At 41.3% G+C, this 15,526-nt stretch overlaps 1 protein-coding gene across 12 annotated transcripts in view; it reads right to left on the reverse strand.

The window, feature by feature from the left end:
* Positions 1–15,526, reverse strand: part of FGFR2 (fibroblast growth factor receptor 2) — a 90,201-nt gene that overhangs the window by 22,844 nt on the left and 51,831 nt on the right. For 5 of the 12 annotated variants that reach the window (XM_054206231.1, XM_054206230.1, XM_054206234.1 and 2 more), the window contains 3 exons: positions 11,668–11,858; positions 10,653–10,800; positions 6,478–6,681 (listed from right to left, as the gene is read on the reverse strand). In XM_054206231.1, the coding sequence (XP_054062206.1) occupies positions 6,478–6,681; positions 10,653–10,800; positions 11,668–11,858 (543 nt within the window). Of the gene's footprint in view, positions 1–6,477; positions 6,682–8,887; positions 9,033–10,652; positions 10,801–11,667; positions 11,859–15,526 lie in introns of all 12 variants that reach the window. The other 7 variants (XM_054206236.1, XM_054206233.1, XM_054206228.1 and 4 more) reach the window with 4 other exon arrangements.

Here is a 15,526-nt window from a genome sequence, read left to right on the forward strand (position 1 = left end):
TTGATGATCTTAAACATCTTTTCAAAAATCCACACACCAGCCATTCTACTAAGATCTTTATTCAAGTCTTATTTATTTATCAATTTATTTGTTAACGTTGCCTTTACTGTCTCACTTTCCTTTGTCATTATAGTCATTGTTTTCATGGGACATGGAAGGTTTGGAAGTGAAGCTGCAAAATTTAGATTATATTCCTTATGGATGAGAAATAGCCCAAGATGTTCCGGGGTCTATTTTTTTTTTTTCCCATGAATACAATATTTGTATTAGATACTGCTCAGATCTCTGCCAGAGTTTCATGTTCTCACTAGCTCTTACACTTAGAGTTCAGCAGTCTTAGCATGGTTAAAACCTATAAATGTAAACTTGCAATAAACTGAAATACTCTGGTGATGCATTTCAAACACAGAAGTTAAATAGTAATAACACATACTAAAAACAGATGAAAGACTCTGCCAATTTCTCTTTTAACACAATTGCACGTGTTTACTTCACACGATAACTTGGACAATTGGCCAAAGATGCTGTAGGTAACCAAAGTGTATTAACGTGGACAGGAATGATGAGAAAACCAGAGGAACTACTCAGTGTCTGTGAGAAGAAAAATGGACTGTACTCCCAGGGAGCACCAATTCTTCTGATTGATTAACTGGAGCAGTACAAGGAGTTACAGGAGCTGAAGGGCTATAAAAATCTGCTCCAGAAAAGATGAAGCCAACCCAGGCTGGCCTGTGGTTGGAGGAGATTTTCTGTTTCAAAATGGCCTTTCACCTTTTCTGCAATAATAAAGAATTAACCTTTGAACTCATCCTTTATGCATCTTTTTTTTATTGCCTTAGAGCGCACTATAAAACAATGAGGAAAACCCTACCTACTCCAAGGTCAGTAGACATGGTCAACTTTAATCTACATGTATACATTTAACTAACAGCATATAGAAAGCCTTTTTCCAGCTTGCTACTTGCAGCCCTGCACTCCCCAACCCCTTACCATGCAGGTTCAAGAACCAGTGACACTCCTGCCATGAACCCCACGTTTCAGCACGTGGAGTTGCTTTCAAGTATGTGGATGCTCTGTTTGCTTTCAATTATGCAAAGATTCAAGAGACACAGGACATGGGCATAATAGAGACCATACTGAATTTCTGCAGCAAAATTGTAATTGCACATGGCCAATATATGGACTCCAGTGCCACTTTGGGGGGTCTACCAGCTGCCAAGAAGCAGCAGCTGGACACTTAGTCAAAATGCATGAACTTCTTGGGCAATCACTCAGCTCACCAACATGGGCTTCTCCAAGATAAAGGAACAAAGCAGAGCCAGGGCAGCTTCTGTAGGTGGCACCTGATGTAGGTGAATTAGACATCTTCAAGGTCTTCTTACTCTGCTGGTGATGCCTGTTTTCAATGATGACACTAAGCTAAGGAGGTGTTTTGAGGGTTTAATTAAAGCAAGAAAGGCAGAAGCCGGCTTGACTTGAGCAGAAGACTGAAAGGACTGTTGTGGTACATGTTAACCTCAACGGGAAGGTAGACCTCCACCACAAAATATTCTTTTGTGTGCTTCCTTTCTGCTTTTAGGAGGCCACAACCAAGAAAAGTACCAGCCTCAGGCAGATCTTTCGCTCCGTATTTGCCCTTGAGAAGCAGAAAAGCCCACTGTGTCCAAACCTCATGCACCAATGCATTATTATATCCCCATTTTAACAAGATATTTTTCCTTCGGCCAACACGCTGTATTTAATCAGCTCTGAGATAATGCTTTACAAGCATTTCTAAGCAGCGAAGCATTTAAAGCAAACAAATCTTTGCTGGAATCTTTAAATGCCGTGTGGCAAAATCAGCTGCAGAGCAGTGTGTAATTGTCTGTAATTGATTATGAAGGGTGTTTTCCTCCACTGATGATTTATACCATATCCCAAAGCCTAGATCTGTCAGTTCTGGCACTCATGCTGTGAGATTTTAGCAGCCATGCAGTGATTTGTCAAGTCTTTTTGAAGGCTGTGCTATAAAAGTTAATTTGAAGTCATATGCATATATGTACATAAATATAACTACTAAGTAATGCTATTAGCTGCTGATAGAAACGGTCCATCTGAGTGACTGGATCTAGGAAAATATAAGGTTAAATGCATGAAACATGGTTAAATACGTGAAACTGAGGATTCCTAATGTAAGTACTGGCATTTAAAACACAGGCACACCAGCACAACTCCTTCGAGAAAAGCACTCCTTTTGAAACACTTACACAACAAAATAGCAAATGAGTCCTACTAGGCAAGTCACCAGTTTCCATATACAGAAATGCAAGGATAACACAAGAAACTAAAATATGTACTAAAGTAAATGCCTTGCAACACATCCTACTGCAAGTTGTGTATTAATCTTTGTATTTCGGAGCCTATTCCTTAAAATTAATGACATTTTTACAGCTCAATACTACGTGAGGTACTATGTTACATTACTTTTTCCAGATTACTACTTTTTCTTTTTTTCCAGGTTCCGGCTCCCATCATCATTTTCAATTAGCTATTTTGCTCAGTGAGCTTAAGTCTTACTTTAAACCAACCAGTCTTTGCTCATCACAAACGTCCTCACTATATCTTTATGAAGGGTTAGAATCAACAACCACAGTAGATATAAATTAATGGGAATATATTTAAAATACTAAGCGTAGGAAATCAGTCCTCCCCTATTTAAGACACGTACATACACCCAAATTGAGGGGGTCCAAATTCGACAGATTAACTGTGTGTCCTGGGTTGAGGACTGCGATAGCGCTTCATGAAACGCTCTAGTGATGACAAACACCTGTACTTGACTTTAGGCAAGTCACAAGAGGTGAGACCTTCTATAGATACTAGAGCAGCCCTGTCTTCTTTGTCTGTTTTAATTATAATTTACTTGTTAAAAGATAAACAAAAGTTGGGATCCCGTAAAGGCTACTCTTTACCTTTTGGTTCAGTGAACCTGTCACCTAAAGCCTATACTGCAAATCGGCTCGTGATGGTCAATCCTACAAACACTTCTTCCCCCTCCCTTGCGAGCTGGGACTGCTACGCAGAACACGGCTAATACCGACGGAGCACTGCAGAGCTCTGCTTTTATATAAAGATGAGGAACTGCTTGCTGGATTTCCCTGTAAGCAGTTTCCATTTCCAAAACCCAGTACCAGATCCCAGTGAGGCTGAGGATTGTAGGGGGAGGGAACTGATAATTCCTGACTTCATCATGACCCTTCCTACGAATGTGAAAAGAACCGCATTTTGGCAGGAAAAAAAAATGCCTGCATGTGGGGAATGATAAAATCCTGTAGTAGCTCAGACTAAACAGTGTAGGAGAATCCAGGCCTGCAAACCAAACCATATGTTACTCAGCAAGACTCTTATCCCGCTTAGACAAGATGGCATCACAGTCATGCAAACGCCTCTTCGTGAACCAGGATTATTTTCAACTCCAGATCCTCAGGGAGCTTGACCCAGCAGCAGAGAGCTTCGAAAACAATATCAAGAATCCCCCAATCTATGGCCTCATTTCTCTGGAATTCCAGCAAATCCCATCACCCATCCCGGATCCCAGCCCGGCTCACACAGCCTATACCTGCCACGAGCATCTCCCCTGCCCGCTCTCACCCATCCTCTCCACAACCCGGCCACTGGCTTTATTCCTCCCACACACAGCACAAAGGCAAGGGAGAACCTTCCTTCAACAGATAAATAGAGCTTTGGTGACAAAACCCCGCCGAGCTTTAAATACAATCCTCTGCCATACAAATAAACTGCAACACAAAAGTAAGCCTGGCGGTAGAACAAAACAAACCCATCTGAATAATCCAGAAACACACACCCATTAAATAAAACACCTCCTGGCTTATTTTTTAATTCTTGATTCGTGACAACGATTCTGAAATCCAAAACCAGCTTTAAAAGATGCAGAAACTAAACAACTGCTGCAGCCTTAGAGACCAAGGAGATGCCAACTGAAAAATTAAGGAATCTTCACTGTTGATGAGCAAGTCTTTAGAGACTGCTCGTCTCATCCTGCCTCTGCAAGCTACTGCAATTAGTGAAATGACCAGTGAAATCATCAAACCAGAAATACACATTTCTTTTAACACTTACAATGGTTATATTTTCCTCTATGAAGATAGGAAAGCAGGGAGCCCTTCTATGAGAAAATCCCGTTAATAAAAAAGCACTCGGGAGAACAGAGAGCAGTGAAATTTTTGCTTAGGGGTTGAAATAGGATTCACACTTTCAAACATATACTGTTTTTCAAAAAATCATTCCCACTTCTAAAAGCAAAAATGCTGATTTTGCAAAGAAAATCTAGAAAACCAAAATAAGCCAATAAAAGCCGATCTGACAAGCATGTTATAAGACAGAGATTATTTTTTTTTTTCCTCTGTGAAAACAATAGCTTTGGAGAAGGTCCATATTGCATCATTTAATGATAAATAACTAAACTGAGGGCAGCGGTTGGCACTGCTGTCACACGCAATGAAATAACACTCTCCCCCCAAGGAGCCATTTCCAACTGACACAACTGAGCTCACACCAAACCTTAGGTATTTTTTATGCCGTCAACTTATCTCTGAGTCATTGTGATGCTTTTATATTCAGGCAGAAATCTAATAAATGTCTTTTATCTAAGTGGCTGATACGTATCTCTCTCTGGTTTAGTACACAACATTTGAAAAGCCTTTTCTTTGTGCGGAACGCTACGCAGAATTTTAGCCATAGGGATGTTTAAATTGAGCTGAGGGCTTCTCATCAATTTCTCGTCTACTCAGAAGCAAAAGTCCCTCTCCTTCCCAGTGATCCTCAAGCAAATGCATAAAATCATAAAATGACAACAACAACAAAAAAAAAATTAGCCAAGTCAGACAAATTAACATTTTTGCTCATAAAACAAACCAAGCATTTTTCAGATCCGACAAAGTCTCCGTCCCCCACCTCAAGATTTTGTAAAATACTGCACTTTAGAGGAAGGTGGCTAACGCATTACTAGAGGGATTTCTCTGTAGTCTTTCTAACGAAGGAGATTCAGAAACCCTGAAAACAGGATTCAGAAAAAAGCAATAATATCCAAAATCCCAAGGCCAAGCTCTGCCCTAACTCTGGTGGACTGCATCTCTAAAATATCACTTACACTGAAGAACTGTTTTTAAGGTACATGTATTACTGGTAGTTATAATATTCTGGACAGGCTGTAGAAACAAAACTGCGGAAATTCCGCGCTACCTCTTCATGATGCAGATGGACCTGAGCTAAACCCTTGGATCCAAACCCCTGACCAGAGCCTAGATCCAACCCTGCAGTAGATGGTCCCAATTTTGGATAACGAGGTGAATCAAAGCCTCAGATGCCAACACCCCTCCCGTCTCTCAGGGCTGAAACCTGCAAGTGGATTTGGTGGGTTTAGAGTTCTATCCTGAAGAACTACTGCAAGAAAAAAACAAAAATCACAACGTATTGAACTCCAGCTTCAAAAGAAACAAGTCTTTCAGGAGAGGACAGTATGTGGGGACAGAGGCTGTTTGGCAAGTGATGGCCTCTGACAAAGCCAAAGGCCTGTTACTCGTTCAACTGCTTTGTTGCTCATGGTACTGCCCTCTCCAGAAACACCCATTGCCAGCCACAAGCAACTGTAAAACAGATTTTCTGTGATGCTGTTGTGTGCATTTTAAATCTGATACTTGCTTTTGTTCCTCACTCAGAAGCATCAGCATCTTAATCAAACTCTCAGAGATCTGATATAGCATCTCCCCTATTTTTACTTTATTACAGTCTTTTTTCTATTTTGGGGTGGTTTCTGGATGCCTGGCTATGAAATTCCCTCCCCTCAGTCTTCAACATTCTCCCTGAAAAATACCTCTCTGTATCTGGTACCTAAGTTACTGCAATAATAGTCACCTTAGATACGTTATAAATACACAATTAAATAGGATTCTGTTCCAAAGTCCATTAAGTCAGTATAAATTTTTCCATTGACTTAAATGAGCTGTGGGATCAGGCCCCAAAATACTTTAAATACATTTTTTGCCATCTATAGACTGCTAATACAGACCATATTCCATTTTTCATGTCTCTCCTCTAACATCCCTGCCCTGATTCCCAGGGAAGCTGTGGCTGCCCCATCCCTGGAGGGGCTCAAGGCCAGGCTGGACGGGGCTTGGAGCAGCCTGGTCTGGTGGGAGGTGTCCCTGCCCAGGGCAGGGGGGTGGGACTGGATGGTCTTTAAGGTCCCTTCCATCCTAAACCATTCTATGTTTCTACGATTCCCTCGCCTTGAGGCACACATTGCTCTGTCAACCCGCACCTTCTTCCCTTGCCAGTCTCCCACGTGCCACGTTAAATCCCCCCTCTACTGCAATTCGGTTTAATGCTTATTTATTCCCCTTCCCAAAGCGTTCATCGGGAGGACTGGCTGGCTTAGTTGTTTTTGGTAAAAGTTTTTTTAAACTCTTTATCTACTTTCTGTTACCTGTCTGCGCAGAGGGATGCGCTTTGTCAGCTTATGGACAGCGGGCTGGCTGCTGAAATCGGGCTTCTTGGTGGTGTTCTTCATGCGGCACAGGATGACAGTCAGCACCATGCAGATAATTAAGAAGACCCCTATGCAGTAAATTGCTATTTCCAGGTAGTCCGGAGATGCCGGATATTCTTTTTCTTTTTCAGGAGCTGGATTGGAAGTTTTTAGGAGGGAACAATCATGCCACAGAGTTAGCACATGGTACATAGTACAGTTCAGTACTACAGCGCTTGGAACAACATGAAATGGTAAAATATCAGCAATTCTCGCAGGGACTGTGTGACGTACAGAATACTGTGGGTGTCTAGGCCATCTTGCAATCTGAGAGTAATTCCTCTCTCTAGATCACTGCTTTGACTTCTCAATTTGCCCCTGAGTGTGAGCTTGTGCATGCACGTGTATATACACAGACACATACATGTGGCTGCCTACATAGGTAGATACATATACCTTGAAATGTTGCATGATCAAGCATAATTTGGGGGGAAAAGAAAAAAACTTAATTGTTCAAACTAGCCTCAGGTTCATTTTGTTGCTCAAGTCAAGCTTCAAAAGCACTGTAATTCTTTTTAACCACATAAAGACACATCTGAAAATAAAATATTGAATTAGCTAGCCTAAAAGAAAAGTGTCTAAATTCGCAAATAGATGTTCAGGCTTCAGTCTGCATTGCCTGTTTATCCAAAATTGTCACTGGGGTCTCAAAATATGGAGGGAAAGCAGGATGAATCATTCCCTCATCACATTTCTAAATACAGGTTAGGGATTTGAAGTGTTTGGAGGACCCGGCTGCCCAGCTGCTTAACTCGCTGTGGTTCACGCTGGGTGCCCTACTCCCCTGAGGTCCTTTGAAGAGCCCGGATTAAAACACGTAACGCAAGCGAAAATTGAATTGCTAGCATTACGTTAATTAATGAGTCCTCTTTTGTGAGGACTGTCTATTTCAAGTAACCTCACCGGTGGTTACCAGTCTACGAGATTAGATTTTAGTGGGAGTGGTTCTCCATAGCTGTTGCTCTGATTGAAACCATTTTGAAATTATCTTCAAGACAGTTAACATGTGCAAACACTGTCCCTAATCCCTTATCTGGGATTCAGCGCCTGGGATGAACAGCATTCCACAGCAATCAGCGGTCACTCCGCAAGCAATGCACGTTCAAGCTGAAATTTTCTTGTGCCTCATTTTGGGCTGGTAAAAATATCTCATTCAAGAAAATGGGTTAAAAAAAAAAAAAAAATAAAAATGCTGTTCAAGCACTTGCAAAATGCAAACAGTCTAGCAGAAGCAAGCTCTACACAAGTACCGCTTCGCCTACTTGGTGCCAGACCACGCGAGCTCGGTGTGCACCTAAGAGTGAGGTGTAATACCGTTGCCTCGTTCGATATTTTTTAATGAAGGGTAAGATATTATCTGCAGAAAGCGGGAACGTTTCACTCCCGTAATACGAACCTCAGCAATATGCACATGCAGGTTTTGTACCTTCTACTTAGGATTAACAATTAATAAATGGTAAGCACAAGATGACCCGGCAAACCTCAGGTGGTTCATGGTTTGTTTTTTTTTTTCAAAGGAACTCCTGAGGCAGCTGCCAACAGTTATAAACGAGAAAATTTGACTAGTGTCAAAACCAACTACAGTTACATCATCTAACAGCTGATAACAATTTTCAGGCAATAAAGCACATTGATGTTTGTTTCTTTTAAGGACAGAAACATCATCAACCCCAGAACAGCAAGACATGCGTTGCAGTAAAAGCAAACGACTACTTGTTTTCTTAGAGCATGCAATGTTTAAAGATGCACGGAGCCGATTCCCAAGATATGGAAGGCACTGCTTCTGTACACGATCCGTTGCCATTACAATTAGAATTTCCGTAAGAGATTTGGATGATAGGTAAAAGTGAATTTAAGCTACGCTAAATAGCTCAGGTATTTTGATGAGCCAGTACATGATTGTGGCCAAATTAGTCCCAAAGCTTCCTAAGAAACTTTGAATTTCCTCCTCTTGAAACAATTTTACAATGATTATTGTGCTGTTTTTTTCAGTTTTCTCACTGAAGTGCTAAGGAAATGCAGCTCCTTAGCATTTCTGATGAACGTTTAACAGATGTAAAAAATATTTCAATTGAGTGCAATAGACACACACCCCCCCGCCGCCTTTTTTTGTTATTGTTGTTAGGTTTTTGGAGTTGCAAATACATGGCAAGACAATTCATTGGCTTGAGACAACAGTGTTTTAAAAAACCCAAATCATTGTAAAAGTCCTTTTCTGAGACAGAAGCCGTGCTAATTCTGCAGCAACCAACAAGGGGAAATAAAAAAGAGGAAAAACCACAGAAAGAGAGCAGTGTATACCTGGCAGAACTGTCAACCATGCAGTGTGAAAGGATATCCCAATAGAATTACCCGCCAAGCATGTATACTCCCCAGCATCCTCAAAAGTTACATTCCGTATATAGAGAACCTCAATTTCTTTGTCCGTGGTGTTAACACCGGCAGCCTAGAAAAAAACAAAAGAGGGAAGCAAGAGAAAAAGCTAGACATTGAGAGAATTCTTGTGGATAGGGAGATGGAGCCACAGGGCTTTGCACTTTGTAAAGGCAGAGGTGTAGAGATGCAAAGCTCCTTCCCCATCCACAATCCCTCATCCAAAAGGCGTTTACCAACAGGTCCCAGCTCACCTCAGAAAGTAATCGACACCCTTCACCAGACCTAAACTCACCACCTAAACATGCATGCAATCAAATGACATGGAAAAATTAACCCACAAGGCTTGGTGGTTTTTTTTCCCCTCCTTCTTTTTTAATAAAAGGAAGTTGAAAGAAAAACAAAGAGAAGACAAAGTAGGACAGAACGCGGGCTCCTTCACATGTAGTTACCTGTTTCAGAGGGAAGAATTTACTATAAAAATATGCCCTGAAAGGATAAAAAAAAGGGCAAATCCTGCTCCAAAAGGCACAACATAGTAGCTGTCTTAAGCAGCGCATGGTCCTTGCATCAGGCACTGCACTACACTTAAATATTGTACGTTGTGCAGTGTTGCCAAACCTCAGCTTAATCTGAAGTCTAGTAACGTTTGGTGCCTTGCCTAGAAGCAGAGTGGGGAGAGCAGGATGGTAGCTCGGGACTTGCTCAAAAAAGATCAGTCGTGGCTCAAAGATGTGGAGAAAAACTGGACGCCAAAGGTTCGAAAACCAGGAGATGGAAATAAAATATATTTTTTCTAAATCTTAGAGAGTTTAAAACAAATAATACTCTGGAAGGGATTTTTTCTGGTCTCCTTATAGACTTGATAAATCTGGGGCTTGACAAGTCATTATGCACCAAACCAATCAGCGTATTAGTGGTTATCTAAACTCATACAAATAGAGTAAATCTTAGAGCCGGAACTTTCCAGCTGTCCCCAGACGGGCGCAGCAGGGCACCAGTGTCAAGGTTTCTGTGATGGAAGACAGAGAAATTATTGTTTGCTGCTTTTTGTCTCTGTTCCATTCAAAAATGTTACTTTGAAATTCACGATGAGGGAATAAACACATTTTTTTACCAGATCATTTCAAAGTAAATTTAGTTGTGAGCCATAGTCACGTTGTTGCCAGTCTTTATTGCTATCGATGGGTTATTATCCAGTTATCAACGAGTGAATAACAACAGAAAAAGCTCCCACCCTGCACAGTGGCAGGTGATGTGGGAAGTTATAAGTGACTAAACTGACCTGACCTTATGTTTCAGTAGGTGCTTATGTGAACATTTCATATATATATACAAATGTATATATATAAATATACACTAATTAGGTTGTAATTACATTATTCAACGAGTACTCTGCATGGGAACTGCAAAGTATGCGGAATTAACAACAAAACTAGACATAAACACACAGACACAAAGACAACAAACACGAGAGAGAATAAAGATTAGCCTCGGAAACCAGTGCTTATGGTACACAGGGAATATTGTGGGAATTTTTCCATGGCTGCTGGTGTAATACCAGTTGCATCACCGAAGGAAGATTATACATATACCACAAGGCCAAAGAGTTATCCTACAAGCTGCCTGCAGTCTCCCAAAGCACCATTTTTTCCAGCTTCTACATCCAGCTTGCTTTAAAAAACAGTGTTACCTGGTTTACTTGGCAGAACAGAGAGCCAGGCAGACTGGTTGGCCTCCCCTATATAATTGGAGACCTTACAAATATATTCTCCAGCGTCCGCCTCTGTCACATTGTACAGTGTCAGCACTTCAGCATTGGAACTATTTATCCCCGAATGCTAGAATAGACCAATAACACAGGAGAACAATGTCACTGCTGCCCAAAACGGACACCGATCTGTCTACGGTCCCACCACCAACACGACATGAGAATATGCCTTCCACTTCACACAGGTATCACCATCAAAACATTGAGGGTTTGGGGGTTGTTTGGGTTTTTTGTTGTTTGGTTTTTTTTTAAATACGAAGCATCACATGAGGAGTTAGAAAACAGCGGCATCAAGGAAAAAAGCACCTGGGCTGGTACACCGGCTGCGTGGAAGATGATGGTACAGAGCTGGCTGTCCTGCCTGCCAATACGCCGAGTTTGGACAATGCCACCCAGCTTGGAAAACTTTGGAGTTTCCTTGGTCAGGCTCGCTCGAAAGGCCTGCCAGCAGGAATGACACCACCAATAGGCCACCACACGCCAGCAAAAAAAGGACATCTCTCCAGGCTCAGCATCCAGCAAACCGAACCTTGCCAACAGGCTCTTGGCAGCAGGTGCCACGTTACTTTGAAATAAAGAGGCTGAAGAAACGTGAAAGAAATGGAGTAGGTTCTCCCATGTATGTTTTGGATGCGCTCTACCAAAACATAAACGTCAATGATGTTCTTTAAGAGGGTTTTCATTTTTTCTGAATAAGTCATGCCTGAAACATTCAGAGATAAAGGACTTCACGGAAGTGAAACAAGAGCAAAGGTGTCTATAAGCTGCACAATTAGCATTTAGACTATCAAAGGTTTATCTAACTCGTTATTTCATTTGTAACATAAACAGTTCCATTCTCAAAAGAAGTTCAGATCTCAAAATTCTTGGATGTACATCAAATAAACTCAACGCTTTAAAGAAGTCATCACCATCGCCGGCATCTGTAAAGCCTCACCTTTAGAACCTGAAGATAGGGCAGTCCATCTGGTCCGTATTTACTGCCATTCTTCTCTACATGTTTTATCCACTGGATGTGAGGCTGAGCATCACTGTAGACTTTGCAGACAAACTCGACGTCACCTCCGACGACTGCAGAGGCATTTGCTGGGAGGCCAGCTTGGAGAATGGGTCTGTGCGGTGATCGCTCTGGTCGGGTAGGGAGGGGGAGCGAAAAGGAGCGAGAGAGAGAGAGAGAGAGAGAGAGAAAGAGAGAGAAATAAAGATGCATAAATAAGCAGAGCTGCCAAGAAAACTGTAAGTGAACTCGAGCCAAAAAGCCCTGTAAGCCTGCTGGCTGACTCCTCCGAAATAACACTGCAGCCAAAACGTATAACAAAAACTACAGTTCAAAGGAGACAACTTGAGCACTACACTTGTAATATAAAGAATAGCTATTTGGGGGAGGGGAGAAACCATGCCTAAAAACCTTAAGCATTTTTCATAGTTCAACTCAGCAAGAATTAAGTAAAATATCTTTCTTTTTGTTTCTTTTTAGCTATTGTAATAAGTACCTCTGGGTTTCGAAACATTCTGATTGGGCTAAACCTCCACAAATTAGGAAGAAAGATTAGTGAATCATTTTTAAAACTGATCAACATATTGAAATAAACCAAAAGGGATTTTTTTTTTTTCAAAACGAGCGGCAGAAGCCTCAGCACTGAACCCCCTCGTGCAGGATGCACACACCAGACGGCTGCACTTGTCAAAACGCTCTGACCAGCAGCACGGCCACGGTGGCTGCTCTCTGCTTCACCCAGACGCAGCAGCAGAAACACCACTTCTTTCTTATCCTGAGCAGGACCCAGGGAAATAGAGAGTTCTCTGGAAAACTTGCAGCGTATTTAATGTGAACCAATGGACTTGCTTCAGCCTTTATCAAATGTTCTTGGTCAAGCTTACTTCACTGAAAATATCGAGTGCACCCTGCACCATCTGGGTACCCAAAGAGACAAATTTTCTGGGTTCCCAGCCCCATTTTGCGGCTGCGATATGCAGAGCCTTCGGGCAGAGCATCCACGGGGGCCTTGCCCTCAGCTGCGAGAGCAGGGCAGCTCTCCACCACCCTCGCTGAGCCTGATCTAAAAGCTGCTGACATCTTCTGGGCGGTGGGCAGGGCACGAGCCCAGCTCCCCAGCCGCCCGGGCCACCAACAGCCTTTTTGTGCTGGAAAAGGCAAGTGGGCAAAGCATACATACTTTTTCATTCCAACATCGCGTAAGAGAAAGTCCTCAAAATGACAGCCCTGCGTACCAAATTTCTGTATTATCCAGTGAGCGGCGTGGACAATACCACCCTCCCCAGAAACACTTCAGAGAGCTGCAGTTTCATCAGCCTCGCTGGGAACTCACCGCCTTCTTCCTGCCAACTTAACTCTGCCCCTTCCTTTTTATAAGAATGTAAAGTTAATACAGACCTACGTATGCTTTCAACATAGGAATTAGAAGTGAAAAGCCCATCCCCAGCCCAAGCTGTCCATTCTCCCCTGCTCCAGGAATTCTTTTGAAGATAAGTCAAAAAACAGCAGACCTAAATATTTATTTTTAGAGGCTGCACACCGTCAAAGCTTTGACGTTATGAGCCAAATCAACCGAATTTCAAATCAAGCATCCCTTCTTAAACATACTAGTTTCCAATAAATTGTTTCACAAGCAAACATTGCGAGTGTAATAGCAAATAATGCTGCCCAAGGAACAATGGGATCTTTTATACAGTCCAATATATTTGGCATGCAGCAAACATCTACTGGGAATTTATTCACTGAGGCTACGCTGGCAGCATGCTACAAAGCAGCAGTCTTATTTTACTTGTGGCAAAAGTGCATTTGTGTTGCAGTTATTAAATGATTCCATGGCTATGTGTGTCATTTTCAAAGATCTAGGAACAGTTTAATATTTTTTAATTTGTAAATTACAGTAGAACATATAAATTACCATTTTACAGTCCTGGAGAGAACTTTTAGTTTCTCGCCTTATACTAAATAAGTTCTAATTCCATCTCCCTCACTCCTTCATTTGGGTACAAAAACAGCAAGCAAAAGTCTCTCTTTAATAGAAACCTTACACCATCTTCCAAAACTTATTACAGCTGCCTTCAGTATAAAATGAAACCTTAGAGAATGTTATTTAAAATGGTTTTTAGAAGTCAGTAGGCCTCATGTTTCATTTCTCCACATCAGGGTTTGATTTCCTTTGTGACCTTATTCTCTGCCCTTAAACAAACCAGAGAATGAGGCCTGAAACATCTTGGAAAAGTTCCTACTATGCCAGCACCAACACACGAAATGTGTTTAGTTTATCCCGATAGCCATCAATGATTTAATCTTTTATTGATGACTGTCAAACGTTTCCTCTACCAAAAAAAGAGGAGGTAAAGCAAAGAAGTAAAAGCAAAGTTATTACGTTCTTGGTCCCAAATTCCTTTAAAAAAAATTAAATAAAGTGCGTGCATACGTATAGGTATATATGTATAGCCATTTGTGAAATTTCTTCTCTAAGGGTAAAAGTGTTAAAAACAAACTTTACTTGCCCTCCAACACATGGAGCAATGATTAGCGTTGGTCGACACCCCCACTTCAGCAGAAGGGAGTATGTTCCTATGCCCACCCAGGCAAACGGCACAGAACAACGTAACCACCACGCTGCAAATTCAGTGGGGTTTCACGACAATCCTGGAGTCCAAGGACCACAAGAAATATACCCAGTACTGGAGAAAATCACTAAATATGAAGAAACTTCCACTCGTTACAAGTGACCAGGTGTAATTCTGCACAGTATCGTTTCTTGGAAATAATCATTTCAGGATGTCCTCCTGTCTATCTCTGCAAACCACACACACCTAAGGACTCTGCTTTAGCACAGGTACTGTCCAAACCATATTCATAAATCTCACATCACTATTAAGCATTTAAAATACAAGCCGCACATTTGTAAGCAGAAATCATCACTCACACAACTGGCTACGCCAATATTAGATGGAAACAGCGCGTTCTTTTTTACTAAAGACTAGCGAAAGAGTCAAAAGTTGCCTTTTAAAAAAATCTTAAAGGCTGGTGAAACTAATTTTATCATTAGCCCTACATAATCTAATGATCAGGATCATCGCTAAACTACAGTGACCATATACATCTCCAGTTATTTAACTCAGACAAACAATATTTTCATACAAGTTGGCAAACAATCTCATAGCTCTGTAGCCCTACCGATGTTGATATTCCCCTTGCTCATTAATATTGCATTGGATCAGAACCTCAAGAAATAAATCTTTACTATTTGACCACTGAAATTTTAGTGCTTCACTCCTAACACAACATGTTTCAAAAACAAGTCAACAGCATATGCTATAACACAGAACATCACCCCATAGATTAGTTATCTTCAAGTGTACCAAACACTACGTCATAAGGACCATAAAAAGTAGTAGATACTAATTTTATCCCCATCAATATTAGTTACTCAGTGAACTACATACAGATCTACAAGGTTTTTCAGAGAGATGCCCTGCTTGCTTTAACAGACCTTCCTGGTTCAACTGAACCATAATAGATGTTTAAAGGCAAATGTAATGGATGTTTAATAAAAATTTAATTTTTTTCTGTATATTGAGCTGAAAACAATTGAACCAAACTCATAATTACGTGTAAGTCCCCACCTATTATATCTCATTTTTATTCTTCCCAAAGCCTAACTTTATAACACTTTTTAAAGAGAAAGCATGCTTAATGCCGGAGCCCACCTTAGCAGACAGACACGAGCTTGCTTTCTCCAACTTGCAGTTTAGATACAAACCCAACATCATCCCCATTTGAGGAGTCAATT

The sequence above is a fragment of the Rissa tridactyla genome, chromosome 6, assembly GCF_028500815.1.
Source record: "Rissa tridactyla isolate bRisTri1 chromosome 6, bRisTri1.patW.cur.20221130, whole genome shotgun sequence".
In the NCBI taxonomy this organism is placed as follows: domain Eukaryota; kingdom Metazoa; phylum Chordata; class Aves; order Charadriiformes; family Laridae; genus Rissa; species Rissa tridactyla.